Below are 16,778 nucleotides of genomic sequence, written 5' to 3' on the forward strand. Positions count from 1 at the left end.
ATTTTATTCTGCTTTATCAATTCTACTGTTGAGCCTGTGAGTCATTTCTCATTTTTTCAATTACATTTTTCAGCTTTAGAATTTCTGTTTGATTTTATTTTATTATTTCAATCTCTTTGTTAAATTTATCTGTTAGGCTTCTGAACTCCTTTTATGTATTGCCTTGAAGTTCAATGAACTTCTTCAGAACACCTATTTTGAATTCTTTGTCTGAAAGGTGACCTATCTCCATCATTTCAGGATTGGTCACTGGTACCTTATTTAGTTTATCTGGTGAGGTTAAGTTTATTTAGTTTATTTGGTTTCATTTGGGTAAAGCAAAGGGAAGAATATGAAGGACTTATCTTGCAACTTGGGTACCAGCTCAGTCACAGTAAATAAAGTACCAACCAGACTCCTGAGAGCCCTGATTCCAGGCCTCATGAATATTCTTGATGCTTATGGATGAACAATGTCTGGATATTAAAGAGCTAGGTATTTATTCTAATTTCACATTCTGGGCATATTTGAACCTGTCCTTCTTGAGAAGGTTTTCCAGGTATCAAAATGGAATTGAACTTAGTTGTGAACTAAGTCTTTGGTCAGTGTAGTCATATCCCCACTGGGGGTGCCCCAAGACCAGTAATGCTGAGAATAGTGGAGACTCCTGGTGGTAATGCCTTGGAAGACCTGGGTAAAATGTAGGAGAATTCCCTGGATTACTAGGCAAAGTCTCTCACTTTTTTTCCCCCTTACTCTTCCTCCTGGGCTATTGGAGTTGAGGGAGGAGTGATGTGGGCATTCCTTCATGCCACCCCAACTGAGACTGCACCAGTGACACCTGAAGCCAGCTTAGTCTTGCTCAAAGCCTGTGGCAACTGACACCTGGCTACTTCTGATGTTTATTTAAAGCCCAAGGCCTCTTTATTAAGCAGGTGGTGAATTTTACCAGGACTGGAACCTTCCTATTGGGAAGGTGAGTTCCCTTCTGGCCCAGGGTGGCTCTAAAAATGCCATTCACCTGGAATCAGGGCTTTCGGGATTCGGGCTTGGTACTTTATTCACTGTGACTGAGCTGGTAACCAAGTTGTAAGACAAGTCCTTCATATTCTTCCCTTTCCTTTACCCACATGGAAGAAGATTCTCCCTAAGATGCACTGCCTGGAGTTTAGGGAGGGTGACACAGACACTTGCTTGGTCACTGCTGCTGGGGTCTCACTGAGTCACATATACTCCAAGGCCACTGGCTCTGAGGCAGCACAGATACAGGATTTGTCTCTGTGGCCTGACTGCCTTTCCAATTTATTCTGGGCCCCAGACAGCTTTCATCAGTTGGTGGTGGAGCTAGCTAGAACCCAGCTTTCTACCACTGGCACTGAGGATTTCCCTCTGGCCAGCCCAGTCTAAATGGTCCCTTCATGAGTACTGGCAGAATTCAGCCCTGTGCTATATTACCTTGTGACAGAGAGGCCGTGAGTTCCAAGAGTTGGCACCTCCTTTAGGACTCTGAGTCCACTTGAGCACAGTCATTTATTCAGTCTTACTTAGGTTCCTTCATTTTCATTAGAGGAGTTCAACCCTGTTCTGTTTGTTCAAATTGGTTGATTGTAAAAGTCAATCTATTAGCTTTTATCAACAAATTAACTCTGTATTCCAAGACCATGCCAGACAATATGACCCACATATTTTACTGCCTTCAACTCTCAACAGAAGGTAAGCTCAGACCTCATAGCACAAGGTAAGGGTAGCACATCTCTTGATGAAGGGCTCAACTACAACTTGGACTTTAACTAACAAACAATGCAACCTAATTGTTTGTACCTATATATTAATCTGAAATTTAAAAACAAAGTTCAGGCTGATACAAAGGCAGTGAGTTATCGCAGTTGACTGTTCTCTGAGTTACAGATGAAGCTATTTGTTTTTCTCTTTTCCCCCTTCTCATTACTGCACTTGACCAGTCTTGAAAAAAAGAAACAAAAAAAAAAAACAGGCTCAAAAAGGTTCAAAAACATCCTCAGAGGATGATAGCCTAAAAGATGTGTACTTTATTCATCTCTGTAATTTGTCTAGATTTTAACCCTAGAGCAAACAAAAACATTATTCATTAAGGTAAATAAATACTTAGACAGTTTTTTGTTGTTGTTGTTGTTTTTTGTTTTTGACAAGGCCCTTTACTCCTATAAAACTGCTTTTATTGAAATGAGATTTGTTGTGATGCCGCCTGCTTACTTGCTATTAGATTTATGGGTGAGCTGTATTGAGGAAAATGCCTCAGCCTAGCCCTTCATAAGCCCTATGGGAGAAGATTTCCTCAATCTTAACTGCGAAGAAGAGCTTTGGCTCTCTAACCAAATGATACATTCTTATTTTACAGACCACCTAAGCCTTATGAATACCTGGCCATGTTCATAAATTCAATTCAATTGAAATTAATTTTTCATTTTTAACTTTTTAAAATCTCTTGACATAAATTCAAAATACTATTATAAAAAATCCAATGCTAAAGTGGAATGTTTTTAGTTAATTATACATATTCTCTGTTTTCAGAGAAATGAACTAAACTATGGCCTGTGTGAATTCTTGCCTCTTGACAGAATCAGGTTTCCTTGGAGGTCCCAAAAAGGCTAACAGGGAAACACGGGACCACTTAGTAACAGGGTCTCCCAATTTCAATATGATGTCACTTCAGCACATCTCTTGTGAGCACAATTTCATCATCTAGCTGCCTTTGACCAACGTGGGACCTAATGATCTTCTTGATCAATGATGTCAGACCTGGAAATTTCTAACATCACCATGTGCTTGTTCTATGTCTGGCACCCATCTCTATTCTGTACCATCTAACCCCAAACTATGCCTTCGGCCACACCAGCTGTCTCTACCCTGATCAATCTGGCAAGCAGAAGAAATGGGCTAAAAGGAAAAATGAGCCAGATTCACAAACCTATGAAGAGAAAAATAATCAGCCCTAAAACTCGAATTATATTTTAAATGTTTACTTTTTAACTTTTTTTGAGAGATGGAGTCTCACCATGTGGGCCAGGCTAGATATGAACTCCTGGGCACAAGTAATCCTCCCACTCAGACTCCCAAGCAGCCAGTACTAAAGTCATGTTCCACTGGTCCTGGCTGAGACTGAATTTCTAGAATTTATCTAGTTGAAATATAAACTGTATGACTTCTGTCTGAAAAGTATCCTCATGTAATATGAAAAACAGTATTAACAATGGCTGGATAGTTTCTGTATATACCTTATATTACATTTGCACTTACAGATTTTATTTTCATGCAAAATATAAACATGCCATTTATAAATTTCACATATACTGAATTTATTAGGAGATATATACTAGTAAACATCTTCTCTTTTCTCTAGATATTAACACTTAGAAAAATCTATGCTAAAGTAGACAATTCTCAATTGGCAGCATATAAAAATGACCACTTATAGATTATTGCTAAAGAAAAATTCTTCTAAGAAAATTCCAGGAAGGCTATGTTAACCAGTGTGATGAAAATACGACAAATGGTATATAAAACCAGTGTATGGTGCCCCATGATTGCATTAATGTACACAGCTATGATTTAATAATAAATAAATTTTTTAAAAAAGAAAGAAAAATTCTTATTTTTAAGCTATCCAGTACATAGATGCATTTATCATCAATGTATGAGTGGAAGGAAAACAAATTCTAATATAAGCTCAGGAGATGGATTAATAGAAAAATAAATGTTTCCATAAACTCTTAAGTAAACTAAATTATTTAAGAACTGTGTTATTTTAGATCATTAAAGCTTCTTCAATGACTTCATGAAAGAAGTCATTCAAGGGTTACTTCCTAACTCATTCTATGAGGCCAGCATTAACCTGATCCAAAGCCAGACAAAGGCAATACAAAAACAAACAAAAAGAAAAACTATAGGCCAATCAGCTTTATGAATATTGATGCAAAAATCCTTAAAATACTAGCATTCAAAATTTAATAGCATATTAAAAGGAGTGCTCACCATGACTAAATAGGATTTATTCCTAGCATGCAAGGATGGTTGAAAAAGGAAACAAATCAAATCTCCTCATTAACAGAATGAAGGAGAAAACAAAATGATTATCTCAAATTAAGTACAAAACATTTGAAAAATTCAATAGCCACTCATGATAAAAAAAAAAAAAACAACAACACACAAAGAATAGAAGGAAACCACCTCAATACAATCAAAGGTTGTTTGTACTCAAATATAACATACTTCAGTTATATAAGAATCTGTATCAAGGAAACCAGGCTCATTTTAAATTCCCATAAAGAATTCTTACCTGCCAAAATTTTCCTGAATTGTCGAAACCATATGTCACAGTGATCTTCACTTAAATTAATAAGATCAACCGTAGAATCCTTCAATTTATTTTGTTCCCTTTTTAAGCAGATGAAAAGTGTGATACCTAATAGGGTGCCACTTCCTTGCTGTTTAACAGAACAACGCCGTTTCAGTTTCACAGAGAAAATATCTTTGAGTTCAATCATTTCTTCTTTACATAGCATGTCATAATTGGAATCACCTGAAAAGAAATTAAATATGCCAATCAAAACCATTGTGTCCATATCTTCAATGTGTGAGTAAAGGAAAACAAATTCTAATATATGAATTGAAGTCCAATTCACTGGTAATTTAAAGTCCAAATCACTGGTAATTTTATGGATTATCCCTTATGGCAGCCCCTAGTTGAGATGGGAAGGGGGAAAATGGGTCTATTTTCTCCAAGCATGAGGAGAGTATAAAATAAATTGAAGAGAGTCCCTGTCATACAGGACTAAAATACTTAGGATCTGAGGATATTCAGTGCATAAAAAGTTCCAAAAATGGGGCAAGAGGGGCTCCTTAATACTAATAGGAAGAGAGTAAAGTAATGGGAAAATATGCTAGTTCTCATTAATAGAGGTTTAAACAAATTGGGCAGCCTGAAAGGAAAGGAAATGTACATTCCTGGTAAAGTAACACATGTGCAAAAAGAAAACACAAGCACAATTATCGTGATTAGAAAATATAAACTCCTGTCAATCTAGAAAGAAATATCTCCTTGAATCTTACATTTCAACTTTTTAAAAAATAGTGGTAATATTTTTATCTATTCTCTAAACACAGGTCAAAAAATAATTGTTGTGGTAAAAGACTATTTCAACTTTGACTTTCAGAGTTTTAAACTTAAAAAAAAATTTTTCCAAAACTTCCGCTTCCAGCCTTTATCTTCTGCCTTAACCACAAAAGCCCATATGATACACAAAATGGCTGTTTCCAGGCATTGAACGTCAGGTAGCCTAGGATAGTGATCCCAAAGAGAGACGCATCTAACAAAGGGAACCACAAGATTGCCCCTGCCTACTGCCTAGAGAGAGTTTCCAGGCCACAGTACAGGTAGGAGATCCTTGGTGTTCTCCCTGAATTAGAGAGGAACTAGGGTCTAGGAAGGCCAAGGTAACCAGGGTTCAGTATGCATTTACTGCAGATAAGAAGGCTACACAAAGTCAACCCTGCAGATTGACAGAGGTTGGACAGAGGTTGAACAGAGGTTGAGTCTTCAGTTGAGCCTTCATCAGCATGTGTGTGGGGCCAGGATAAGAACTACTCCACAGATGAACTGAGCAATTCTCAGAGATCACCCAATGCTCCTACTAGCCAAAATGGACAAACATTAAAATTCCTAGAACTTTATGGAGAATATTTAGAGAAGTATTGTCTCATTAATGAACTGACTAAAGGTTGCTGTGATCACATTTAACAAGACTTAAAAGCAAACTTTACAAAAAAAAAAAAAATTACACTGTTTCCAAGTAACTTAACTGTATCCTAGAACACAGCTCAAAAACATTTGTCGGAAGCCAGGGACAGTGGCTCACACCTGTAATTCTAGCACTTTGGGAGGCCAAGGTAGGAACATTGCTTAAGGTCAGAAATTTTACTTTTTAGCATTTAGAGAAGTAGTTTAGTTGTAAAGATTTGTGAGGACCAGTTTTAGGACCAACTCACTAAATAAAAAACAAACAGGTATTTAAAAGTAAAAAAAACCCCACAATATTACTAAATGCCCTAAATTTACAGTAAGCCTCTTTCTGGTAGAAAAGCAGCCATTTTTATCACATTAATTGCATCTGCCAGGTTTGTCACATTTCTTCAGTCATCACTGCCAGAGATAGGGATGAAATAAATTAGTTTGGGGACTAGATCCACACAGGAATATTCACCACCTTTTTTGGGTAGGAGGGGAGGGGGAGAAGGATTCATTGAGGGTACAAGAAACCAGATTATACTTATTACATTTGTTAGGTACAGTCATAAGGTCAGAAGTTTAAGACTAGCCTGAGTAAGACCAAGACTTTGTCTGTACAAAAAATAAAATAAAATAAAAACAGAAAAATTCCCTGGATGTGGTGGCACATACTGTAGTCCCAGCTACCTGGGCTACTGAGGCAGGAGAATCACTTGAGCCCAGATATTTGAGGTTTTGCTGAGTTATGATGATGCCTACTGTACTCTATCCAGGGAACAAAGCAAAACCCTGTCTCAAAAAAAAAAAATTTTTTTTTACAGAAATACAAAAGTATCCATGAACTCTACATGGCAAGGTCCACAACATCTCTCATTCAATCCAAAGTCACTAGATATGCAAAGAAGCAGAAAAATACAGTCGGGGGTGGGGGGAGGAGAGGAAGAGAGAAAAAGAATATGAATGTATTTATTGCCACTGATCTGTACACTTAAAAAGGTAAAGAGGGTAAATTATATATGCATATTTTACCTCAATAAAAATGGTTCTTTCTTTTATTGAGATGCAGTCTCACTTTGTCACCTTCCGTAGAGTGCCATGGCATCACAACTCATAGCAAAATCTTGGGCTCAAGTAATACTCGTCTCAGTCTCCTGAGTAGCTAGGACTACAGGCACCCGCCACAACACTTGGCTATTTTGTAGAGACAAGATCTCGCACTTGCTCAGTCTGGTCACAAACCTATGAGCTCAGGCAATCCATCCACCTTGGCCTCCCAGAGTGCTGGGATTACAGGCATGAGCCACCATACCCAGCCTATAAAAAAAAACGAAAATGCTTCTTTGAAAAAATATGACCCATGAGAGAAAGAAAAAAAATCAATAGAATGAGATGCAGAGAGACCTTCTCTCAGCTTTTTAATCTTAAAGGTATGCACAATGGTATCCTCAGGTGGGAGCAAAGACTTTCAGGCGCTTTAAGACAGTGGTCCCCAACCTTTTTGTACCAGGAATCAATTTTATAAAAAAACAATTTCTCCACAGAGGGCAGTCTGGGGGGAGGGAGGCCTGACTGAAGGCAGAGCGGGGCAGTGACGTGAGTGACGAGAGCAGCTGTAAATACAGGGGACGCTTCCCTCAGCCACTGCTCACCTCCTGCTCTGTGGCCCAGTTCCTTACAAGCCCCAGGCTGCTACTGGTCCACAGTCAGGGAGTTGAAGACCACATCTTTAAGACATTCCTTGTCTACATTCTCAGGGAGTTTTCTGGCCTCTCCTAACCATTCAGCAAACCATAGCCTGATTGATGGTAAAGTAAATAGACCACTAAAAAAGAAATTGTAAAAAAGCCCTTTGCTCAATGATAATGGTAGTGGGATAGAGTAAACCCAAAGTCCCTTTTTCAGGCCAGTCATTTCTTAGAAAGCTCCGGTTCCAAGTCTTCCTGGAGTCTACTTCTAGAGTCGCCAGTGTCCCATAAGAATCAATAGTCTCAAAGTATCAATTCAACAGGATTAATTTTTCCTTTGAGTACCAATCCTCACATTACTGATACAGGAATCCACCACTCAGGGCTAGACAGGGCGCCCCCCATTCTCTAGGCCCAGGTGAGCTCAGAGGTCAGACCCCCATTTCCAGGCACAAGCAGACTGCCTTTCAGAACACCCTCTGGGCTCTGATAAGATCATGAACAAAGCAGCCTGTGATGGTTTTGTGGGTGGTTCCACCTTGGGTAGGAGTATACACCCTAATCCTTTCTCAGGGACAAAGACTATAAAATCCTCTAGACTTAAGACCCCTAGATAAAAGAGCCCACCTGGAGACTTCAGAGAGTTCTTCAGTTCTTTCCCCCTTCCAGAAGCTCTGGTGCTTTTCTGTACTCCTCTCTAACTTCTAATAAACGTCCTATCTTACCACTGATCTGTGGTCCATGGGTTCATTCTTCCAAACCCTGAGACCAAGGACCTACTGAAATTCTGGTATCATATTTGGGGGATCGTCTGGGATTGAAGATCTGTGGTAAGCAATGGGACCACTTTCCTCTATCCTGCTTTTCTCTATAGCTATAATAATGCAGACTAATTATTTTGATGCCTGTCGGCCAGTAAATGTCCATAGTGTGACTGCTGACCTCCAGGTCACAGGCGAGAGGCTGTTGGGGAACAAACTCATTCCCCTGGGCTCCAAAAGAAAGGAGTAGAAGGGAATGTTAGGAAGCTTGAGAGCCAAACAAATAGAAGTAGCTCCCAGAGGTCCTAGGGAACCTAGCAATGGTTCCTACCCCATGGCATGGGAGGGCTTTTGGAAAATTGTGCTCTCCCAGCTCTATCTCCTCTCCTCTTCCATGGTCCCAAACTTTTCCTATTTATCTCTATAGATCTCTTCTGCTTCTCTTTCTCTCCTGGTAGTTTACATGCTTGGTTTGAATGTTGGTAAAGGATTACTTTATATATTAAGTTTGTACAGGCTCATTCTGGTATTTTTCAAATGTTATAAGTGTGCTTCGGATGTGTCATAAGGTCTTTCTTACTGCCTTTCATTGCAGAATTAAATTCAATTGGCTCTCCGTATATTTGAGAAAAAAATTAATTATGTTAACAGTTAAAGGCCAAGAAGCTAGCTCCATTTTTCACTTACAAGAAGAAAAGTGGTCTGAAGTGCCATATGTGCAAGCTTTCTTCTTCCTCAGGGACAACTCTCCACTGTGTAAGACCTGTCAGATTCAGCTCTCTTGCTATTGTAACTTCCCCAAATGGTCAGGAATTCCCAAGAGGGATGCTGTCACCACTTAGTTCAAACCCATCATCTACTTCTCCCACACCTTCCATGTGTTCAGAAAACTCCAGGAGGAAGGCTGTCCCGAGAGTTTTTTTCTGGTCCAGTAGGGACACCCAGAAGGCAGTCATATCCATCTTTGTGTCCCTTAGTGGAAACTGCTGGTGGTGAAAGGGGAAGTGCGCAAATATGCACTCCATTTTCTCTGGCAGATTTGAAGCAAATTAAGATTGATATGGGAAAATTTACTGATGACCCTGATAAGTACATAGATGTTCCCCAGGGGTTAGGACAAAGCTTTGACCTCTCTTGGAGAGATGTAATGCTACTACTAGATCAAACTAACTTTTAATGAGAAAAATAAAGTCTTGGAGGAAGTTAGACAGTGGGGTGATTTTTGGTCCATGTCCAATACTGATGGCAGTATGTCTCCTGAGGAAAGGGACAGATACCCCACAAGAAGACAGGCAGTTCCCTTTGAGGATCCTGATTGGGACCCTAAGAAACAAGGTGATTAGTGGCATAAACATTTTCTACATGTATCCTAGAAGGTTTATGTCGATCTAAGAAAAAACCTATGAACTATTCTAACTCTTTACCAGGAACAAAATGAGAGTCCCTCAGCCTTTCTTGAGCAGGTTAGGAAGGTGATGAGAACACACCCAGTTAACACCCCTGCCTTAGAGGGCCAAATTATTTTAAAAGATAAATTTATCACTTAGGTGGCCCCAGACATTTGAAGAAAACTCCAGAAATTGGCTCTAGGCAATCTCATAACCTGGAGAATCTTCTTAAAACGGCCACCTTGGTTTTTTATAATAGAGATCAGGAGGAAGAGAAGGAAAAAGAGAGAATGGCAGCTCTAGTAATGGCACTCCAATAAACAGGCACCATTCAGGGGGCAGAGGGAAGCCAGAGGAGCTAAGAACAAGTGCTTCCAATGTGGTCAGACTGGCCACTTCAGGAAAGACTGCTTCTGGCAGAATCGCCTGTCGGGCAAGCCACCAGGCCCCTGTCCAGAGTGTAAGGGTGATAACTGGAGGGTAGCCTGTCCCCAGAGGTGAAGGCCTCCTGGGACAGTGATCCCATCAGCACACAAACTGGAGTGAGGGTGCCCGGGGCAAATTCTCATGGCTCCAGCTTGTGTCATCACCCCTCAAGACCCCCGGGTTTGCCTCACAGTGAAAGGCCATAGATAGAATTTCTTCTGGACACTGGAGCAACCTTTTCTGTACTCCTCTCTAACTCTGGTCTTTTATCCCCCAAATCTGTAACTATACAGGGGATGTCTGGAAAGCCGGTTACCAAATTTTTCTCTCAGCCTTTAAGCTGCAATTGGGGTGACTGGCTGTTCTCTCACACCTTCCTAATCATGCCTGAAAGTCCTGATCCCCTTTTGGGAAGAGACATATTAAAGTGGGAATAAACATTTATATGGATATGGGACAAGAACCTATACTATGCCTTCCCTTATTAGAGACAGAAATTAACCCAGAAGTGTGGGCTACCAAGGGACAGGTGAGAAGACCAAAACCCCAGGGATTTAGGGACAATCCTCACTTGTTTAGACAAGCCCTAGCCAAAGATTTGAGTCATTTTTTATATCCTACAGTGACTCTTATTCAGTATGTAGATGACATTCTTTTAGGAGTGCCAGATGCAGAGGAATGTCACAAAGCTACCCAAGCATTATTAAACTTTCTAGCTGATGGTGGGTACAAAGTTTCCAAAGCTAAAGCACAATTATGTGTACCTGAAGTTCACTATTCAGGTCTTCACTTTTCACAGAGGAAGAGAGCCTTAGGCAAAGAAAGAATAAGACCAACATTGGTTCACCCTAAACTTCAAACTCTCAAATAGCTTCAAGGCATCTTAGGAATTATAGGCTTTTACAGACTCTGGAAAGCTGCCGTGGCACAATGAAGGTGAAGGACGATGCTCTTGCCACCTGAGTGGGGATCCTGAGGCCTCTCCAGTCTGCTGAGGGCACACCACTGGCCTGTCTTACCCATCATGCAGGGGAGGTGGAGCACGAGCTCATGTGTTAGAAGTCTAACACGTGCGCAGGTCTGGGGCTCTTAAGACTCTTCCCTCTAATTCACCTTCCCTAACCCCAATTTGGGAAGGTCCCGTTTCTGTTACCTTGTCTTCTACAGCTGTTAAAGTTATGGGAATGGTTTCCTGGATACATCATTCACAAGTAAAATCCTGGAACCCACCACCTTCTACAGAAGCAGACCAAGAAGAGAATCAACTATACTCCACCTACACTTGTGAGCCTAAAGAAAATTTGACAGCAAGAAAAGTGTTAATATAGTTTTCTCTCAAAATCAACCCACTCCTCTCACTGTTCTAACCTTACCTTTTAATGTACTAATCAGATTTATGTCTTTCAGAGATATTATCATCAAACCACAAACAGTGAAAAGGGTTCCATCCCAGACCTGATTCTTTTGCAGACTCCTGAATCACTGCTCATCTGAAGAGACCCTAACTATCCCCTTCTGTTGATACAGTGTTCCCTCATTCTGGCCTGAACAAGGGACCCCAATTTTCTGGGCCTAAGCAATTTCATTAACATTTTACCTCAAGCTAGAAGAATCAACCTAAATTTCCATTTACTATGAATCCTGGATCAACCTCCTCTGAGGAACCTCTAACTGCTTCCCCATATTACCATCCATCTTCAGCAGGGATAGGGATAAGTTGTATCACTTCCTCATCCAAAGAAAATTATAGTTTTGGTTATATTTGTGGGTGTTTTTTAAAAATCAGTTAGTAAAACAATTAGTAAAATTTAGCATTTTGTTTTTAATTTTGTTTTGTTTTTAATTTGTTTTTTACTGGTACTTTTAAAGAGACAGGGTCTTACTATGTTTTCGCAGGTGTAATTATAGATCACTATAACCCTGAACTCCAGGGCTCACGGAATCCTCCCGCCTCAGCCTCCAGAGCAGCTGGGACTACAGGTGTGCCCCACTACCCACAGCTCGTTTGTATTTTTTTTTTTTTGAGAGTTGCCTCTACAGATGATTTCCCCCTATTTCTATTGGTTGCTTGTTTATTTTTTATTAATTTCTAGAGTCCTTCAAATTATCTTGAAATTAGTTTCTTTTACATATGTTACAAATAACTTCTTTGAGGCTAATCATATAATGTTGATTATGACCTTATGTCACATGAATTTTTATGTAGCCAAATATATAAAGACCAAGAAAGAAGAGGGAATTAAAAACAGCCACTGAGGGAAAGAAAAAAATAGAAGTGATGAAAAAAATTTCATTGTTGGGCGGCGCCTGTGGCTCAAAGGAGTAGGGCGCCGGTCCCATATACCGGAGGTGGCAGGTTCAAATCCACCCCCAGCCAAAAACTGCAAAATAAATAAATAAATAGTTTATTTGAATTCTTGTACTACATTCTGAAATCTTTAATACATGTGTCCTTTGCTTAACAAATAATTCAATGAGTGTTTCAATATAAAATATTCTATAAGTTCATAATCTGAAGATACTAAGCCAATAGCCAACATCATTCTTAATAGTGAAAACCAGAAGAATCACCAGAAACAGTGCAAGAATACCTATTATCTTTCTTACTACTGCCAATTATTCTAGACATTCTTTGGTGGAAATAAGAGGAATGGAGGAGCTGAAACTACAACTACTTATAGATCATACCACAATTTATTTGTGAAATCCAAAATAAACTTAAAATAATTCAACCTAAAAAATATGTGCAGCAAGGAAGGTGGTTACAAATATGTCTATATCCAAGAAGGGGTAACAGGAACGAGAGATCCCGTACCAATTGGCATACACATATTATACCAAGGAATAAACTTAGAAATATGATGCTGGACTTTTAGGAGGAGAAAGCCATTGAAAATTTTCCCTGAAACAAAGAATTGAATAAACGGAGATATACCAAGCTCCAAGATTACATATTTTCCATCCTAGCACTCTTATATTAATAACTACTTATAACTTCAAATCTAAATCTCAATGCTATTTTCTTTGATGAAAGGGCAAGGAACCTGATCAAATTATTTCTGATTTCTCTTGGAATAATAAATATATTAACTAAGTAAATGTTTTAAAAGTAATGAGGGCAAGTATATGCCCAATAAGATATATTTGGTAAAGCTACAATAGCTAAAATATCTAGGAATAGAGAAATGAATGGACCACAGAAACATTTATATACATTTAAAAATTCACTAATGTCATAATGGTGACATTAGTGGGAAATAGGAAAAGGTGATTTGTAACTGGCTAATCTCTTGAAAAGGAGAGCACTTTTTCATAATCAGTACATCTAGATTAGAAAGAAATGATATAATCACAAATTAGAAAAGCCCTAAGCATGATACTCAAGGCTAACATAGAGACATCAAGATGTTTAACATAAAAATTATTAAATGCCTATAAAGTTCTAAAGACCCATAAAGAGAAGTCATAAGCCCGGATTAAGTGGAGGGAAAATTTGCAACTTATGACAGTTATATAATCTATTTAATCAAAAAAAGAAACACTTTTTGAAAAAGTACATAAAAGACCCAAGCAGGCATTTCACAAAGGAAATGCAAATTGACCAATGAACACACGAAAAAGTTCAACCTAATTAGTAATCAAAGAAATGCAAATTAAAACAACAAGATACCATTTTTTGCCTTTTAGATTGGCATGAGATCAAAATAATGCTCAATGATGGCGCAGCTAAGGGGATGCCGCCCCAGTGCTGGTGGGAAATGCAAAGTGGTAGCTGCTGGAGAATGAGTCAGGAGTATCAAAAGATTTCAAAATGTTAATTGCAGTAATATTTATAATAGCAAAAACATTTGAAGCAATATTCATGTTCTTCGGTAGGGGGATACCTGAATTAATCATAGTCATCTTTTGCAACTCATGAATACAAGTAAATCAGATCTCAGTTCTGGTCTGGAAAGATATTCATGCTAAGAGGTATGAGTAAATGTATTAAGAATAAGTTACAAAGTAATCTCAGGAATTTGACCCAGTTTTATTAAAAGAATTAAAAAGAGACCCTGGTGGCAAACACAACAAATTTAATGTTGATTACCTATTAATGAGATATGAAGTAGGGAATATTAGATTAATTTTTTCTTATAAACCTCCATAACTTTCCGTTCCTAAAGTCATAATTACATGTTATAATTTTTTTTAAATAGAGAAAAGGAAAATGCTTTAAAATATTCATGGTTTTGATCCAGAAATTTACTTCCAAGAATTTACTCCAAGAGAATAAACAATATGCACAATTTAGCTAAAAGAATGCTTACCCACATTATTTTAGTGAAACTTGGAAACAACCTAAATGTGCAATAATAGAATATTCGTTATATAAAATAAAGTATAGCATTAGTTTTGTATACACTTATTAAATACATAAAATATGTGTAATATTTTATATGCATGTCATTTTTAATATACATATAAAAACTTAGAAGGATGAGATTGTACTTTACTTTGTTTATATCAAGTTCCAGTTTTGCCACCACAAAAATATTTCTGTGATTAACTGACAAAAAGTTCTTTCCTTTACTTGTCCTAAAAGAGTTTACCTGTTTTAATTTTAAAAATCTTATTCTCTGGCTAGGCGTGGTAGCTCATGCCTATAATCCCAGCATTCTGGGAAGCTGAGACAGGTGAGCTCACAAGTTCAATACCAGCCTGAGCAAGAGTGAGACCCTGCCTCTAAAAATAGCCAGGCATTGTGGTAGTTGCCTGCAGTCCCAGATATTTGGGAGGCTGAGGCAAGAAAATCACTTGAGCCCAAGAGTTTGAGGTTGCTGTGAGCTACGATGCCATATCACTCTACCGAGGGTGACAAAGTAAGAGAGACTCTGTTTCAAAAAAATAAATAAATTCCACTCCCTAAAAAGTAAGGGTAGTTAATATCTAATGCTATATTCCAGATACTACCCTATACACTTCACTTGTATTATCTAATTTAATCCTCACAAAAATTCTTACAAAAAGTAGATTCTTTTTTCTAAAAGAAAAGAAACACAAGAAAGAATTTAAGTAACTAGTCCCTGGGTCATATATCTGGTAGAGGACAGATTCAAGATTTGAATCCAAGCGAAAAAGACCTTCTTTAAGAAAATATATTCACTCTTGGAGGGAGAGGTGGGTGGATTGCCTGAGCTCACACATTCAAGACCAGCCTGAGCAAAAGCGACACCTTGTCTCTAGTAGCCTCACATTGTGGCGGGTGTCTGCAATCCCAGTTACTCAGGAGGCTGAGGCAAGAGAATCACTTGTGCCCAAGAGTTTGAGGTTGCTGTGAGCTATGATGCCACAGCACTGTACCCAAGAAGACAAAGTGAGATTCTGCCTCAAAAAAAAAAAAAAAAGAAAGAAAATATATTAATTAACCTGCTAATCTATTTTGTTTTTTATTAAGGTATAACTACTTACAATAAAACATTCAGATTTTTAAAGGCACAATTCTATGAGTTTTGTCAATTGTATCCTGTTAAAGATACAGAATTTTTCCATTATACCAGAAAGTTCCCTCACGCCACTTTCCAGGTAATCTCCACAGCAATGATTTTAATTATCACTATAGCTTGTTGCACTTTCTGAAACTTCATATAACTGTAACCATGAAGTGTATGCTCTTTTGTGTCTGGTTTATTTTATTCAACCCTAAGGATTTTTAGATTTATCCATATTATTTTCAGATTTTTAACTGGATTAGTAGGAGTCAAGAAATTGCCTATATTCATTAATAAGATTAATAAAGGATAGTGGTGTTTTTTTTTAAAAACTACTGTATGCCTTTTCTTGAAGGATTTCCTGGTCCCACTTTCCCCAACTTTCAATGATTCGCTTTTTTTTCTGGAAGTTTGTTTAAATTACGGGTTTATTTTTTTCCCCCGTTTTATCGTGATATAATTGACAAAAATTATACATATTTATGATGTACAATATGATGTTCTGATATGTGTATATACTGTGAAATCATTAAATCAAGGTAATTAGCCCATGCTTTACCTCACACACTTTTTGCTGTGGTAAGAACATTTAAAATTTAATCTCAGATAAAAAATTCTATTAAGACATTTACAGTCTACATTTACTAAGTTTCACATATACCCTTGTAAGATGCACCGCAGGTGTAATCCCACCAATCACACTCCCTCCGCCCACCTCCCCCTCCCTCCCTCTCCCTCTTCCCCCTATTCTTGGGTTATAACTGGGTTATAGCTTTCATGTGAAAGCCATAAATTAGTTTCATAGTAGGGCTGAGTACAGTGGATACTTTTTCTTCCATTCTTGAGATACTTTACTAAGAAGAATATGTTCCAGCTCCAACCACCATGAAAGAAGTAAAGTCTCCATCTTTCTTTAAGGCCCCATGATCGCGTTAATGTACACAGCTATGATTTAACAAAAAAAATTGTATGTATTTATGATGTATAGCATGATGTTTTATGTATATACTGTGAAATCATTAAATCATGGTAATTAACACATCCATTATCTCCAATACTTTTTTGTATGTTAACAACATTTAAAATCTAATCTTAGCAATTTTCACCTCTATACTATAGTCACCATGATGTACAATAGAGCCAGAACGTCGTCCTCCTGTTTAACTGAAACATTGTACCCTTTAACCAACATCTCCCCACTTCCTCCTTTTTTCCCCCTACCCTCCATCAACCCCCGGCAACCCCCATTTATACTGTCTGCTTTTGTGAGTTCCCCTCTTTTTAAATTTCACATACACATGAGA

At 38.2% G+C, this 16,778-nt stretch overlaps 1 protein-coding gene across 1 annotated transcript in view; it reads right to left on the bottom strand.

The window, feature by feature from the left end:
• Nucleotides 1-16,778, bottom strand: part of CERKL (ceramide kinase like) — a 137,339-nt gene that overhangs the window by 74,566 nt on the left and 45,995 nt on the right. The window contains exon 2 of the mRNA XM_053597702.1: nucleotides 4,295-4,537. Coding sequence (XP_053453677.1) covers nucleotides 4,295-4,537 — 243 coding nt within the window. The remainder of the gene's footprint in view (nucleotides 1-4,294; nucleotides 4,538-16,778) is intronic.

This window comes from Nycticebus coucang, chromosome 7 (genome assembly GCF_027406575.1).
Source record: "Nycticebus coucang isolate mNycCou1 chromosome 7, mNycCou1.pri, whole genome shotgun sequence".
NCBI lineage: Eukaryota > Metazoa > Chordata > Mammalia > Primates > Lorisidae > Nycticebus > Nycticebus coucang.